Source organism: Mastomys coucha, unplaced genomic scaffold, assembly GCF_008632895.1.
Source record: "Mastomys coucha isolate ucsf_1 unplaced genomic scaffold, UCSF_Mcou_1 pScaffold23, whole genome shotgun sequence".
Classification (NCBI taxonomy): domain Eukaryota; kingdom Metazoa; phylum Chordata; class Mammalia; order Rodentia; family Muridae; genus Mastomys; species Mastomys coucha.
The window spans coordinates 66,175,372-66,191,115 of NW_022196906.1; the positions used below are offsets into that span (position 1 = coordinate 66,175,372).

General features: G+C 45.0%; 1 protein-coding gene across 2 annotated transcripts in view; it reads right to left on the reverse strand.

The window, feature by feature from the left end:
- Myzap (myocardial zonula adherens protein) overlaps window positions 1-15,744 on the reverse strand; it is an 89,743-nt gene that overhangs the window by 65,299 nt on the left and 8,700 nt on the right. For both annotated transcript variants that reach the window (XM_031343879.1, XM_031343880.1), the window contains exon 2: window positions 10,485-10,571. In XM_031343879.1, coding sequence (XP_031199739.1) covers window positions 10,485-10,571 — 87 coding nt within the window. The remainder of the gene's footprint in view (window positions 1-10,484; window positions 10,572-15,744) is intronic.

Below are 15,744 nucleotides of genomic sequence, written 5' to 3' on the forward strand. Positions count from 1 at the left end.
ATGGGTGGAGGGGGCCCTGACCATGGGGGGGCTGGCCATGGGGGAGGGGGCCCTGACCATGGGTGGAGGGGGCCCTGACCAAGGGGGGGGCTGGCCATGGGGGAGGGCTGTTGAGGCTGAGGCAAAGGCTAGAAGCACATAACTCTCCTCAGTTAAAAGATTTTTTGAAGCTTTAGAATACTGCTTTGTATCTTTTAAATATCAAGTTTTAAATTACATATGGAGGCTACCAAGATGGCTCAGCTAGGAAAGGTGCTTGCTACTTAACCTGAAATCCTGAGTGTTCCTGGATCCACGTGACAGAAGGAAATAATGGACTCCTGCAGCTTGTCCTCTGACCACTGCATCATCACACAGAGAGAGGGAAAGAAAGAGAACGGAGACAGAGACACAAAGAGAGTGTGTGCATGTGAAATAGATGTAGAAAACAAAACATATAATATGTGTTTGGGGCTAGAGAGATGGCTCAGTGGTTAAGAGCATATACTACTCAGTTAGCAGACCCAGGTAAAGTTCTTAGCACCCGTCCATATGGAGCAGCTCATCACCAGCTGTATCTCCGGCTCTAAGCAACTGGATGCCCTCTTCTGATTCCAAGAGCACTGTTATCCATGTGAACACACACATACACACCTTAAAATAATAAGTCAAATCTTTTAAAAAAGAATATGTATATGCCAGACCGATTATTGTTATGAACCCCTTATGAACATGATATATTATGAATATTATATTATGAAAATATTATGAATATGAATATGAACAATGCCAGGCAAAGCTCCTTGAAAACTAAAGCCCTATAAGTGTTGAGATGAAAAGAAAGTTCCTGCCACGGTAGGGAACGGAGACAACTCGCACAATTCTATAAACCCTACGTAACACGGGTCAGGGTTAAGAGCAGGTACATACAGCAGCGCACAGGGAGAGGCTGTGATCCGTGACTTCTCATGAGCACCTGCAGCTCAGAACCTACCTCAGGCTCAGGCTCTGGCTACAGCTGTTTCCCTTGGGCTGGAACAGGATGAGAAGTCACAAAAAGTAACCCAGTCCAAAATTCTACAAAACAGCCTGAGGAATTCACTGGCCATTGGATTAAGTTAGGCTAGGGATGGGAAATTAGACTTTTCACCTCTTAAATTAAAGGATGTGATCTGACAACATAACAAACTCCACAAAGGCAGGGAGTGTGTCTAGTAGTTTCGCAGCTGCATCTCGATACTCAGAATAGACAGACATTCAATAAACTTGGGGAGGATGGAATGTGTGTACATACGTGTGTTCATATGTTGGCAGGGGTACATGTGGGTGCAGGTCAGTATGCATATGTGTGTATGTGTCTGTGTGTCTGTGTGTATGTGTGTCTGTGTGTGTGTCTGTGTATATGTGTGTATGTGTGTGTGTATGTGTGTGTCTGTGTCTGTGTGTCTTTGTGTGTGTATTTGTGTGTGTGTGTCTGTATGTGTCTGTGTGTCTGTGTGTGTGTGTGTGTGTCTGTGTCTGTGTGTGTATATGTGTATATGTGTGTGTCTGTGTGTGTGTCTGTGTCTATGTGTATCTGTGTGTCTGTGTATGTGTATGTGTGTGTGTCTGTGTGTATGTGCACATGTAGAGGCCTGAGTGGACAACCTCTGGTGTTAACCTCAAGAATAGTCCCTCCCTTGAGACACTGCTCTGACATTATTTCATGTATGTGTATCAATGTGAATAGAGAGTTCCACAGTTGGGGAGGGGGAAGAGGTGTATACTCCTGTGTTCTAGAAGAGGAGCCTGGGTGCCTTCAAGAGGGTTTGGAATAGGAGCCCTGCAGAGTTAGTGAAGGATCCAGGACCAGCACCTCAGACCTGTTCGTTGAGCAGCAGACACAGCCCCTGCACTCTCAAGGAGGCAGCCCAGCCCCAGCTGCAGCCGTGAATCATGGCAGTTCACCCACTCACCTGGCAACAGCCAGGATGTTGTATAAACAGGCTCTCTAAGGGCAAGAACCAGCAGGCTTGCTCATCCAGGCTTTTAAAGGAAAAGGGCTATAAAATCTGCTGGCGAGGGTTTCCTCCTCTGACACACTCTAGGCTCCAGAAGCCCTGGACTCTGCACCCACATGCACAGCCTCTCTCCCTCACTTAGCTCCTCAAAGTCTCAAAACAGAGTAACTATCTGTCACTGAAGGATGCATAATGTCCTTCCTATGTGTTAGTAGCTTCTCATAGCAGTGTCTCTTCTAGCTAGCCTATTAATATGCACAAGATTTTGCTCATGATGATCACAGAACCAGCTCCAACCAGATCCAAGACTATGCAGATACATTCTGGTTCAACCTAATAGATCTGTCATAACTAGTATTGGTTCTCTCTCCCTCTCCCTCTCCCTCTCCTTCTCTCTCTTTCTCCCTCACTCTCTTTCTCTCACTCTCTTTCTCTCTCTCTCTCTCTCTCTCTCTCTCTCTCTCTCTCTCTCTCTCTCTCTCTCTCTCTCTCTCTCTCTCTCTCTCTCTCTCTCTCTCTCTCTCTCTCTCTCTCTCCCTTCCCCCTCCCTCCCTTCCTCCCTGAAACCCCCTCTTTCCTTCCTCTCCCTCCCTCCCATCCCTTTCTCTCTCCTCTGCCTCTGTCTCTGTCTCTCTTTCTCTGTCTGTCTCTGTCTCTGTCTCTGTCTTTGTCTCTCTCTCTCTCTCTCTGTGTGTGTGTGTGTGTGTGTGTGTGTGTGTGTGTGTGTGTTCACACACAGGGTTACAGATTTGGGCAGAAATATGGATAAAGACCTTCAGAGAATTACAGAGTTCTTTGAAAATGACAGATGCCAGTATTTAATTTCAAAATGATCTACTACCAATTTTATTCCTAAAGTTTAGCCATATTTAAAAACATTCCACATCAATCAATTCTTCCAAATGAAATCTGTGACCATAAGAAACTATCATCCCTTCCTCCACGTTTTTATGTTCAGTATACAAATAAAAAGCTGGAGGCTGTGGCACACACCTATAATCCCAGCCCTCGGGAGAAAGGGCAAAGAGGAGCAGGAGTTCAAAGCCAGCCCCAGCTACATGAAACAAAGAGACAAGCAGACAAATAAAAAGTAAAAAGAAAACAAAAAGCTAGTCCATCTGAGTTGCTCGCACAATTTAAAAAACTTGCCATGGGTTGAACTGTGTCACTTCCCAATAAAAAAATATGTTGGGGTCTTAACTGCTAGCAACTCAAAATCTGATCTTCCCTAGAGATGGGATCAACTTAAAATGGGGTTGTTAAAGTGAACTCGACTCCACTATCACCAGGATCCTTACAAAAAGGAGGGAATCTGGCTAGACATGGAGGTGCACACAGGAAGAGCTACATCTGTGAAGACAGCAATCACACAGCCACGAGACAAGGACTGACCAGAAGCGCCAGACTTTGGATGAGTTTAAAGAAGGGCCTCAGAGCCTCCATAAGGAATGTGGGCCTGCCTCCATCCCAGGCTTCTAGTCCTCAGAACTAGGCAACAACAAAATTCTATTGTTCAGCCCATGTACAGCATTGTTATGGCAACTTCTGAAACTGATCATCGCTAAACACCTACTGTGTGGAGAGAGCAAGGCTCTACAAGGACAGAACAGTCAACGCCTTCTTGCTCTGTGTGTTTCTATCTGTGTGTTTCTATGCTAACTCAATGTCATTTTCACATCCAAATATTTACAGAACTGTCTATCTATTCCTATGGCATTTCTTTGCTAAGAACACTACAGGTAAAACAAGAAGGGCAGGAGGGGACCTGGAGCTTGTGGGAGGCCTGATCATGGTAGCACAGGACAGACAGGGAAGGTCTCATTGGAGAAGTGAACCACTTGTTGAGCCTGGAGGGACAGGATGTCTGGGTAAATAGAGACAGACAGCTAAGAAGACACTGCAAGCATGAGAAAGAACCTTAGCAGCTTACTGGGCTTGGTTTAGGTGGGTGAAGTCCATGAGGGTGAGTTGGCAGGGCCCAACCAGTGATATCACACGGGAGGAGAATCACAATACACACATGGACTCAGGAGAGACAGTATCACCATCTTTCACCTTCTATCCTCATAGATCAGGTTATGTCTCCTTAGAATACCTCAAAGGCCAGATACTGAGAACACTACAATCACTCATTCTCTATCTATCTGTCTGTCTGTCTGTCTGTCTGTCTATCTATCTATCTATCTATCTATCTATCTATCTATCTATCTATCTATCTATCTATCTATCTAGGGTTTTTTGAGACAGGGTTTCTCTGTGTGACCCTGGCTATCTTAGAACTCACTCTGTAGACTAGGAAGGCTTGGAATTCACAGAGATCCACCTGCCTCTGCCTCCCAAGTGCTGGGATTAAAGGCGTGCACTACCATCACCCGGCTTACTTTACTTTTAAAAGTGTTCATGTTCATATATTGGGGAGGCACACACATATGTGTGCAGAGGCTAGAGTGACCTTATGTGTCACCCTCAAGAACATTGTCTACTACCTTTGAGAAAAGTTTTTCTTATTGACCTGGAGCTCACCAATTAGGTTGGACTGGCTGGCCAGCAAACTCCAGGGACCCACCTGTCTGTGCCTCTTTAGCACGGTGATTATCAGTCTATATCTCTATGCACAGCACTTTTACTAAAATGCTATGGTTGATCTGCTCTGGGGTTAGAAAGCCTCTCCAATACATCCCTTTGTCCCACAACTCCAAGAAAAGTACTGACTATTGAACTTGCCTGGAGCATCTTCCCAGGGGACTCCCATGCAACAGGGCAAAATGTGCCCTCTTCAATTCTTCTGAGCTGTGAAGAATTCCTCTCTACGATGAACCAAGAAGAGCCAGCAGGCAGTGGGTCTACGTCTGGCCAGCTGCCCACTGGTATCTGCTGTGCCAGTGTCAGTGACTAAGGCCCTGCTGCCCTCAGGCAGCTCCAGCTCTAAGAGTCAGGAAGTCCTCTGGGAAGTTTCACGTCATTAGAAGTCAGTCAGGCCATTTGATATCTTCAGACTTCCGTGTCCTATCCAGCCCTAATCCCTGGCTTGACAAACCATGGATTCCCCTTCAAAGGAACCAAAGTCATCGAGCTGTGAAGATCATCCAGAATGTTGGGCACCTTGCAATTTTGTGCCTCCTAGGGAGGGGCAGACGCATTGCAACCACATCAGAAGAAGCAGCTCCTCCAGGGAACCCTGGTTGGTGTGTGAACCCTACTCCCAGTGACTCAAGCCCAGGAATCCAGCCAGGACACGGTGTCAAAATCACTATCTTCCCCACTGCCACCACCCAAGAGCTTCAGTCCTGGGGACACAGCCAGCCTCACCCTCCTCTCTACCCCAGTTCTTCGGCAGTGAGTCAACAGACTGTTACGGACACTTAGGATCTCATCACACCTGAGCCCATACAGGAAGCATCAAAGGAGCACAGCTCTTGAGCTCCTCTGAGCTTGGTTGTTCCTGAGAGTTCATGTTTGTGTGTGTGTGTGTGTGTATGTGTGTGTGTGTGTGTGCTCGCATGCGTGTGTGTGTGTGTGTGTGTGTGTGTGTGTGTGTGTGTGTGCATGTGTTTAATGTTGAGGTTTTTCAAATCATTATTCTTAGCATCCCCCCTTTGTCAACTGACAAATTGCTCCTAACAGTAATATTTGTGAAGGCTGGGGCTCTTTTAATCTTTTCAGTGATGTCTCAGAAGAATAGCCACTTTGCCCAGGGAAATGTGAGAAAGTATCTCCTAGAAAAAAAAAGTAAATAAATCCAAAAGCCTATACTTGGACTTAGAGTGGGTAATAAAACTTAGCCCAAAATAGTTAGACTTATACTATCTTTCTGATTATTAAGGTAGTTGGGAATTGCACCACTGAAAGAATGGCCTGCCCTTTCCTAGTCCGCCAGCTTATGTCACTTTTATGTGACTCAATTATGAAGCAGGATTATTCCCTTGTATGTCTTCCTCCTTTATGGGATATAATCTCCCAGCAAGGATCCTTCCTGTTAAAGTCTAAAGCTATTCCGTGGCTTCTCAAGGATGTAGAATCTGGTTTCTTTCATTTGTCATTTCCTTTAAATGTTTAAATATTTATTTAATGCATATGTGTGTGTGTATGTGTGGAGGTATGCACATGCCATGATGTACACGTGGAAGAAAAAAAGGACACTTTGAGGGGTCAGATCACCTTCTACCACACAGGTCCTTGGGACCAAGCTCAGGTTGCCAGGCTTCGTGGAAGGTCTTTACCAGCTAACCACCTCGCCAGTCCTCTCCACCCTCCACCGCATGGACTTTTGTAAAAGAGAGCTCTCTGCTGACTGCTCAGAGTCCAAATGTTACTTTCATCTAATTGTAATCAATATGGAGTTGAGATTATTGTGGTGAAATACACAACATGTATATTCTGCCATGAACTTTTTCTCCCCAAATGGGTTATTTCCCACTGAATGAGTATCTGTCATAAAAATCTTCTGACCTCTAGTGCAAGTTATAGCAATACTCACATGAGCTCTGATAAAATGATACTGTGGACGTGTCCTTAGCAATTTACATAAAACTATTTGTAATTTTCATTTTGACTTTTGACACTTTCTCTTTCTGTAAATAAAAGTGGTGCCTGGTTTTAGTTACAGTAAAAGAAAAGACAAAGTCATTGCCTTAACCAATTTGGAAAGCATTCTTCAAGACTCAAGATAGCTTGAGTATGATCTGCAGCTAAGCACTCCAGCCCTTTCCTTGGGAATGTTTGGTTCTTCTATGAGAACACCCATTCCAGGGTACCCTTCCCCCACTGCTGGTCTCAGAAACACCACATTCCCTATTGCTCTACCATGCCCATGGACACAACCACCACACCCTGGTCCTGTCACTCAGTCTGGACTTTGCTTCTTCCTCAAACTTTCCCAGATGCCATCAGCTCTAACAGGGACAGTGAGAGTAAGGACACAAGGGAGAGCAGATGATGTTCCCTCAACAAGAGGATCCCATCCAATCCTGGTCATCACAAGAGCCCAGTGGCTGAAGCCCCACTGCCCCTTGCTCTTGTTGGTGTTATAAGCTTTGACACTTCAATGGTTAACATTGACTGTCAATTTGACAGGATCTAGGATCACTAGGACATCAAGTACTAGGTACATCTGTGAGGGAGCTTCTGGATTGGGTAAACTGAGGTAAAAATCCCCATCCTAACTGTGTATGGAAGCAACCCATGAGAGGAGAAAGCTGAGCTCCAGTTTCCATCTCTCTTCTTCCTGCCGGCAGATGCACTCTGGCCAGCTGCCTCGGGTTCCTGCCACCATGGCTTCTGCCCCACCATGGTCAGTACCATCAAACCATTGGCCCAAAGTAACACTTCCCTCCTCAAGATCTTTTTGCCAGTTTGCCACAGTAATGAAAAAAGGTATGAATGTAGCTACCAAGCATTTATGTCCATAGCTGTGGGGAAGCTGAAAGAAATCTTCAATCATATTTCACATACATAAAAATGAAATTCATTCAATAGCTAATATATGGCTCATATTCTAAATCTGAGAAGTATATTAACATGTCTGCTACAAATTTTTGGGCCAAGATCTAACCAAAGTTCACTTATAACATTTCATATTCGGTATCTTAATCTATCTTTCTCACAACAGAAATTCATCTTGTTTTTAATATCGTCAAATTCATGGGAGGGATTGTGGTCAATTGTTCTGTAGAATGTCCTGTATTTTGGACCTTCCTGTGTCCTTGTCATTAATTCAGTTAAATCATTATCTTCAGTCTGGAGATTACACAGGTATTGCGTGTACTTCTTAATCACTTCACTTCGGAAGTCCCCTTACAGGGTTGTCATCTGCTGGTAATGCTGGGTTGTATTATGTATATGTGTGTGTGTGTGTGTGTGTGTGTATTTTATACATATATACATACATGTATATATATATATATATGTGTATATATATACACATATATATATGCCAAAATTCAAAATCCAAAATGTTCCCAGATCCAACTCATAAAGGGGCTCCTAAGATTGCAGCTATTTAGCTAGGCATTGGTGGTGAAAACCTTTAATCCCAGCATTCAGGAGACAGAGGAAAGTAGATCTCTGTGAGTTTGAGCTCAGCCTGATCTACAAAGCAAGTTCCTGGACAGCCAGGGCTATTCCACAAAGGAACAACGCAAAAGGCTGGGGCTACTTAACTTGTACAAATCTTAAGTCTTTTTGGTGTTCAAGCTATGGCCATTTTAACCAGAAAGAGATATCAGGACTAGAGAGATGGCTCAGTGGTTAAGAGCATCTTCTGCTCTTCCAGAGGACCCGGATTAGATTCCCAGCACCCACACTGCATCTCACAACCATTTGTAACTCCAGTTCCAGGGATCTGACACCCTCTTCCATGGACTCTAAATGCATGTGCTCCACAGACACACATACAGGCTAAACACACATACACATAAAATAAAAATAAGCACATATTTAATAAAAAGTAAAATCAGTTCCTACAGCCCTGGCTAGGCCCTTCCTGGTGCTACCTGGACTTCTGAAACCAGGTGCCTCAGGTCTAGCTTGTCCTCCTCATCTCCAGGAATGTCCTCCCAGGTGCTGTTGGTGAGGCACTTCCTCTCCTCCATTCTCTCATGGCTCTCTGGCTTTAACTCCATCTTCCCTCCTCCCTACTTCCTCTGCCTGTCACTTGCCATTTGCATCAGCCCTGGTAACTTGTCTGTGGTAGAAAGTGAAGAAGAGGGAGCTGGGGAAATGGCTCAGTTGGTGAAGGACTTGCTGTGCAATCATGAGAATCTGAGTTTGGGTCAGCAACCACATTAAACAAACAAAAAGACAGATAGACAGACAGACAGACAGACAGACAGACAGACAGACAAAACAGGGGTAAGAGGAAGGAGAGAGGAAAAAAAATCCCAGGAGGTCTATAGCAAATCAATAAGCTTTCGGTTCGGTGAGAGACCCCCATATCAAGAAATGAGACCAGATATAATAGTGCATGCCTTTAATCTTGGCACACAGGAGTCAGAAGCAGGTAAGATCTTTGTGAGTTTGAGGACAGACTGTTCTACATAGTGAGTTCCAGGACAGTCATAGACCCTATCTGAGAAAGAAAATGTAGGCTAGAGAGATAGCTCACTTGTTGCTCTTGTAGAAGACCCCAGTGCAGATCCCAGCACCCACATTGGTGGTCCATAACCATCCACAACTTCAGTTCCAACATCCTCTTCTGACTTCTGAGGGCCCCAGGCACACATGTGTTGCCCATATGTACATACACACAGGCAGAAAACTCTTATGTGTAAAATAAAATGTGAAGAAACCTGAAGAAGAGAGAGACAGACTGACAGACAGACGAATAAATATGGTGAAAAGCAACTGAAAGACACTCAATGTTTACTTCGGGCCATTGCAAGCACACACAGACAAGACATAAACATACACACACGTGTGCATACGCATATGCACACACACAAAACAAGTGAGGAGAAGAGTATCACAGAAAAAGAACCACAGATACAGACAATAAACCCTGGGACAGTATCAGCCTCTTAGCAGTCTACAAGAGGCTTCCTTGTGGATGGTTCATTGCTGATTAAGTCGAAAGTGAAGGTTGAATTTCAAGAAGTCACAATCTCATAATTCTACCCATGAAATTTATAACCTATTATTTCATTTTATGTCCATATAAACTGTCCACCAGAAGGCCTGCCCAGTCTTCCCGCATGCCCATCTCTTTCAACCACGCTGTCCCTCCAGAAAGCACATCATTATTTTGCTTTCTTTCATTCTCAGCCCACTGGAATATAAGCTGCGTGGGTGATAACCATTGCCTTGTTTACTGCTGTTCTCGCCACTGGAGTCCTAATGGATGAATTTCTCATGTGCTGGTCATTGCTTAGGAATGAGAAAAATGGTGTCCACAGGTGGAGAGGTAAGCACCTCCCATTTACTCTTTGAGCCTATCCTGCCAGAGTCACATAGCATTATCTCTATGTTCCCAGATGGAACATGGGACATGACCCCCCCATTGTTTGTTTATATACCTGTCCTGCCTGAAAAACTGCAAGTCCCTCTACAGCAAAGGTACAGTCATGCTTATCTGTACAGTGCCAGTACTCTTGTTCAGAGATGACACAAAATGCCTGCAGAAGTCTCTGATATCCAGCCAAAAGCATGCTCAGCTACCCGCTGGGCTCTTCCTGACAGCTAGAGCCAGGCCTCCAACCTGTTGCTCCAGTCCCAGCAATTCACAAAAGGCCCTTTGACTCCACCACATGGGCCATTCCAGGAAAAACCACTTTCCCTGCCACAGCACCTGTCGCTAAGTCCAGTGTCCCCACAGCCAGGAGGCTACACACAGCCACAGTGTTTCCCAGGAAACAAGGGCTGGGGCCCAAGCTGCACAGGCAGCTGGGAGAGCATTGTGGAGGGCTGAGGGCCTTTTCATCAGCAGTGGCCAACACACAACTTGGTGAGGGATGGAGAAGAACACATTAATGCACAAGACCAGCCACAGGCCCTAGCTCAGAGATGACTCACCTGATCTTTCCTCTCAATCTTCTTTTCTGTTTGCTGTGGCACTGGATTCTCAGGAGGCACGGTCAGCCGCAGTCTGCAGACATTTGCCTAAAAGGGGTGGAGAGGAAAGTCCAATTAGAAATATGTGTTGGGGGCAGAAAGGGGCAGGAGCCTTGGGCTTGCCCTCTGCCTGTTCCACAGTAACAGGCCCATTGTACCATCCTGACAACACTGGAAGGAGACCAACATGCTAAGACCAGCATGGCCTGGCACAAGTGCCCACCAGCAACCGGCAGCTGTCTGCTGCTCAAATAAGGAGCTATGCAATAACCTCAGAGATTTCAATAGTTTTTAAATGGCTCAAATTTCATAACAAAAGGCCTAAAATGATCACACATAGAAGCCAAAATTCTACTGGAGAGATAGAAGCCAAAAACCATAATGCAGTTACCTCTTGTCCAAACTCTAAATTGTCTAGATTTCCAGAGAAGGGGTAGGAGGTATTTCCTACTTTTCTAGCCTATGTACTTAACTTTCCTACAACAGACATGGGCAGGGTTAATCACAAGGTTTTTATTCCAGATACTGTGTGTGCACAGGTGTGCATGCCACAGCATGCAGGTGGCAGGGCAGAAGACAGCTCTGTGGAATCGCTTTTCTCTTTTCACCTCTATGTGGGTCCTGGAGATCAAACTCAGGTCACCGGGCCTGTGTGGCAGGTGCCTTTACCTGCTGAGTCATCTCAGCAGCCCAATATGGCTCTCATAAAGATTCTCTAGTCACGTTCACTAGTCTCAATAAGTAGATGTGATTTAAATGTCTAATGCCAGATGGAAGAGCCAAGTACATACATACAACAAAGCATTACTCAGTCTTTGAAAAGGAAGGCAATTCTGATACATTGTATCATGGATGAACTTTGAAGACATACTACCTGAAATAAGGCAAACACACGAGAGCAAAGCAATTCTCCCATATTATGGATGTAGACCAGTCACACTCACCAAGACAGGGAGTAGAGAGTGCTGCCAGGAGCTAAGCAGACAGAGAACAGGTTGTTGGCCTTTACTGGGTGTAGACTTTCAGTTTGGGAAGATGGGAGAATTGACAGTGGCAATGGAGCCACAATACTACTGATGCACTGAAAGTCACCAACCTACACACTTAAAAACAGGTAGGGCAAGAAACGCAATGTTCCAAGTAGTTTAGAATTAAAAGAAAAAGAAGAAGAGAAAGCCAAAGCTGTTTCATGTTTGCTGAAAATTAAAAGAGACTTAGCAGAAAAGGCCAGGGGACCAAGAGCTTAATTGCCAAGGTAACAACATCGGAGTTTCATTGGCTACATACTGAGCACCTGTCACTGACCTCTGAGGGGCTCCTGTCAGGTCCTCAGAGCTGTAGATAAAGGTCACTGAAATACTGGGATAAAGGGTAGGCATAGTGCATACCTTTAATCCCAGCACTTGGGAGGCGGAGGAAAGATCCCTGTGAGTTCGAGGCCAGCCCCGTCTACCTAGTGAGTTCCAGGACAGCCAGGGCTTGCGACATCTTGTCTCAAAATCAAACAAAAAATAATATATACACATACACACACATATTATACATATACATTCATGCATATATATCCAGTCATATACATACATACATACATACATATATGCATACATACATGAATAAATGTTCTCAAGCAGTTTTCAAAAGGCCAGCACTAGGAGTGTTGTCTTAATGGTAAATGTCTGATCTAGCACACAGGAGGCCCTAGGTTCAAGCTCAGGACTGCAAAGCCAAGCCAATCCAATGAGAGAAAGACTAAACTGCACCATTCCTCTTAAAATCAGACACAAAAGAAGCTTGTGAGATCTGCTGAGAAGTCTGGTGACAGACGGGGAGCCTGAGCACTGCCATGCCTGGCTGATGGAACCCAGGGCCTTGTGTGTGCTAGAGGCAAGCTCTGTCAAATGGAGGGTCTTGACAGAAGCAATCAAGTAAAAATGAGATCATCCTTATGAGAGGTAATCCTTATCCAAAATGATTGGTAAACTTATAAAAGTGGGAAGTTCAGAGACAGATGTCCAAGGGGATCACCTCCTGGCCATTACAGTGCTCATCCCAGTCTGGCCTGGTGGTACTGGTCCACAGACTCAGCTACTTGAGAGGCAGAGGCAAGATGAAGGATTGCCTGGCCACAAGGCGTGTTCAAAGCCAGCTCAAACAGCTTAGTGAGATCCTGCTCCAAAAACTGTCAGGCTAGACATGGTAGCATATGCCTTTCAATCCCAGCACCCGGACGATAGAGGCAGGGGAATCTCTGTGAGTTCAAGACCAGCCTTGTCTACACAGCAAGTTGCAGGCTAGCCAGAATTACATACTGAGACCCTGTCTTAAAAAACAAAACCAAAAAGTAATAGCCTATCATGCACAGTGCCCTGGGTTTTGTTTATGGCTGTCTCCAACCTGGTTCTTGAAATATATGATGAGGTTTCACGGTGCCTTCCTATCCTTTCGTTCTCCTGGACTAGCTCCATTTCCCAGTGACCTCAGGATGGAGCTGGCCTGACACCCAGGGCTATCTTTGTTCTGGCCAGCTTTACAACAGGCATCCAGTGCTCACACCCAGATATGTTGGCCAAGAAGAAAGCTAGCCATTCTACCAGATAGCTCTCTTTCTGGATGGGCAGCAGCTCTAATGGAAAACTGGGAGTCACCCATGGAGAAAGGCAACCTTCTGACTGTAGGTCACCCCACCCAGCTAAAACCAGACTGGCATTTACAAACATTAAAGCGTAAGCCACACCAGGTGGACCGTGCAAATCTGTGATTCCCAACAATCATTTCTGTCGGGCTGAATCTGGTCCACGGCATATCTGTTGGCGGAAGAAAGGAAGTGTGTTTGTAATGCATCACATCCCATATGTACGTGAGGATGCACACCCATCTATATGAACTCACATGCACACAGGCTCTAACATCCACTGGCTATGTGGCCATGGGAAATTTATTCTCTGAATTTCAAGTGTAAGATGAGATTAAAAGGAAGGCATGCCTCTATAGATGTAAAGGTTGATCTCGTGTGTGTGTGTGTGTGTGTGTGTGTGTGTGTATACATGCACACATTTATGTATAAAAGTATGAACATAAAAAAAAAAGTATGAACATACACATGCCATACTTTTGTGGAAGCCAGAGAACAGCCTCAGATGTCAGCCCTTGCTGTGTCCGACCAGGCATCAGGCTTTCTGAAGGACAGCTGCCTGCAAGGAAGCAAGCCACTAAGTTTCTTCAAAGACTACACATGCAGGCAAAATGACGAGGTCATGGAGATCAACCATGAGGCCCTGAGTGCTGGCACAGTACGATGACGTGCTTGCAGCAGAGCATCTTGGCTGCTGGCTGTTGCACATGCCAGACTCGCAGGCCCATGAGCTTCCAGGGATTTGTAGGAGTGCTGAGATTTCAGTCTGGAAGTTCTATGGATTGAGACTTACTCGCTCAGCAAATGCTTTGCTGGCTGAGTGGCCTCCCCAGCCCTGGTAAAGTATTTTTATTAATATCTAGATATTATCACTGTGTTCTCAACCTATGCTCCAAAACAAAACAGGTCCTCTTGGCTTCCTGACCCTCATTTCCACGGAAACTATTTGGTCAATGGGATTTGCGGCATTAGAAGGTAAACAATGCCTTTTCACTGGCTGGTGGATCCTAGAGGGGTATTTCCTAATGGCCATAATTTTCAGGAAAAAAGACTTTATGCATTAATTCACTCACAAGTAAGTTGGCCCTCCACCATGGTTGCACGCACTCTCCACTGGCCCTCCCAGAACTCTCACATTCCTCCACACAGTTCCCACAGTTGGCAGCTACACCATGACCATTGGGCTAGGCTGTTTGAGCCACGCCTACCAAGCCATGCACAAAGTCAACAGTAAACACAACACATAAAAATGAAAAGAGCCTGCAAGATAAAAGATTTGGCTTCAAAGCCTTTTGACTGTTGTGGCAGATGCCTGGGGCTACAACCTCAGGTCCTATCCAAAGCATCTGCTCTCATCAACACAGGGCTTTGATGGAAATATTAAAGAGCACAGCTATTCTTAATAGATGCTGATCCACTATTGATGGTACACAAGCAACTTAATCCCAGCTTGGAGCAGGATCACACACCTCCCTAGCAAACATATAGTTGTTATGATAAAAGAAGGTTGTTTGCCGGGCAGTGGTGCTACACAACTTTTTTTTTACTAGATATTTTCTTTTTTTACATTTCAAATGATATCCCCTTTCCTGGTTTCCCCTCCAAAGGAAACCCCTGTTCTCTTCCCTCTCCCTGTGCTAACCAACCCACCCTCTCCCGCTTCCTGGCCCTGGCATTCCCCTACACTGGGGCATAGAACCTTCACAGGACCAAAGGCCTCTCCTCCCATTGATTACCGACTTGGCCATCCTCTGCTACAGATGCAGGTGGTACACAACTTTAATCACTGCACTTGGGAGGCAGAGGCTACCAAGTGAGGATCTCTGTGAGTTCGAGGCCAGCCTGGTCTACAGAGTGAGTTCAAGGACAGCCAGGGATATACAGAGAGACTTTGTCTCAAAACAAAACAAAACAAAACAAAATAGAAAAAGAAAGTTGCAGAACAAAATGTTAAGAATAATCCTATTTTGCTTTTAAATGCACCCTTATAATTCATGTAGATTTAAAGGGGAGAAATACACCCTTAAGGAACCACAACCTTTAATGTTGTTTGTCATTTTAAAAAAAAGCTTGTGGGTGGGCTGTGAGTTTCTGTGTTGCTTGCAACTGTTTCAAGTAGTTCTTAAATTAAAATAATAATGGAACTAGTGTGGTGGCTGTTTGATTAAAAGCATTTTTTCCCCCAATCAAGAAGACCAAAGTTTGGTTCCTAGCAGCAGCCATGAAACAATCTAGGCATTCCATTCATACTTGTAACCCCAGCTCTGAGGGGGATGGAGACAACTTGCTGTCACTGAAGCCATCCAATTTAGGATGAATTAGCAGCCCCTCCACACATATTCCCTTTTAACTTTATTACTGTTATTACAATAGCCACGCGTGCGAGTGTGTGTGTGTGTGTGTGTGTGTGCACTCTTGTACGTAAATGAGGAAGTCAGAAGAGAGTTTGTATCTGGTACTTGCAACACAGCTGAAAAAACATGAGCCCCAGATTTGAGGAGAGATTCTGCCTCAAAGAAATAGGTGGAGGGTAAGAGAGGAAGGCACTGGATGCGTTCTTTCTCTCTCTCTCTTTTTTTTTTTTTTTTT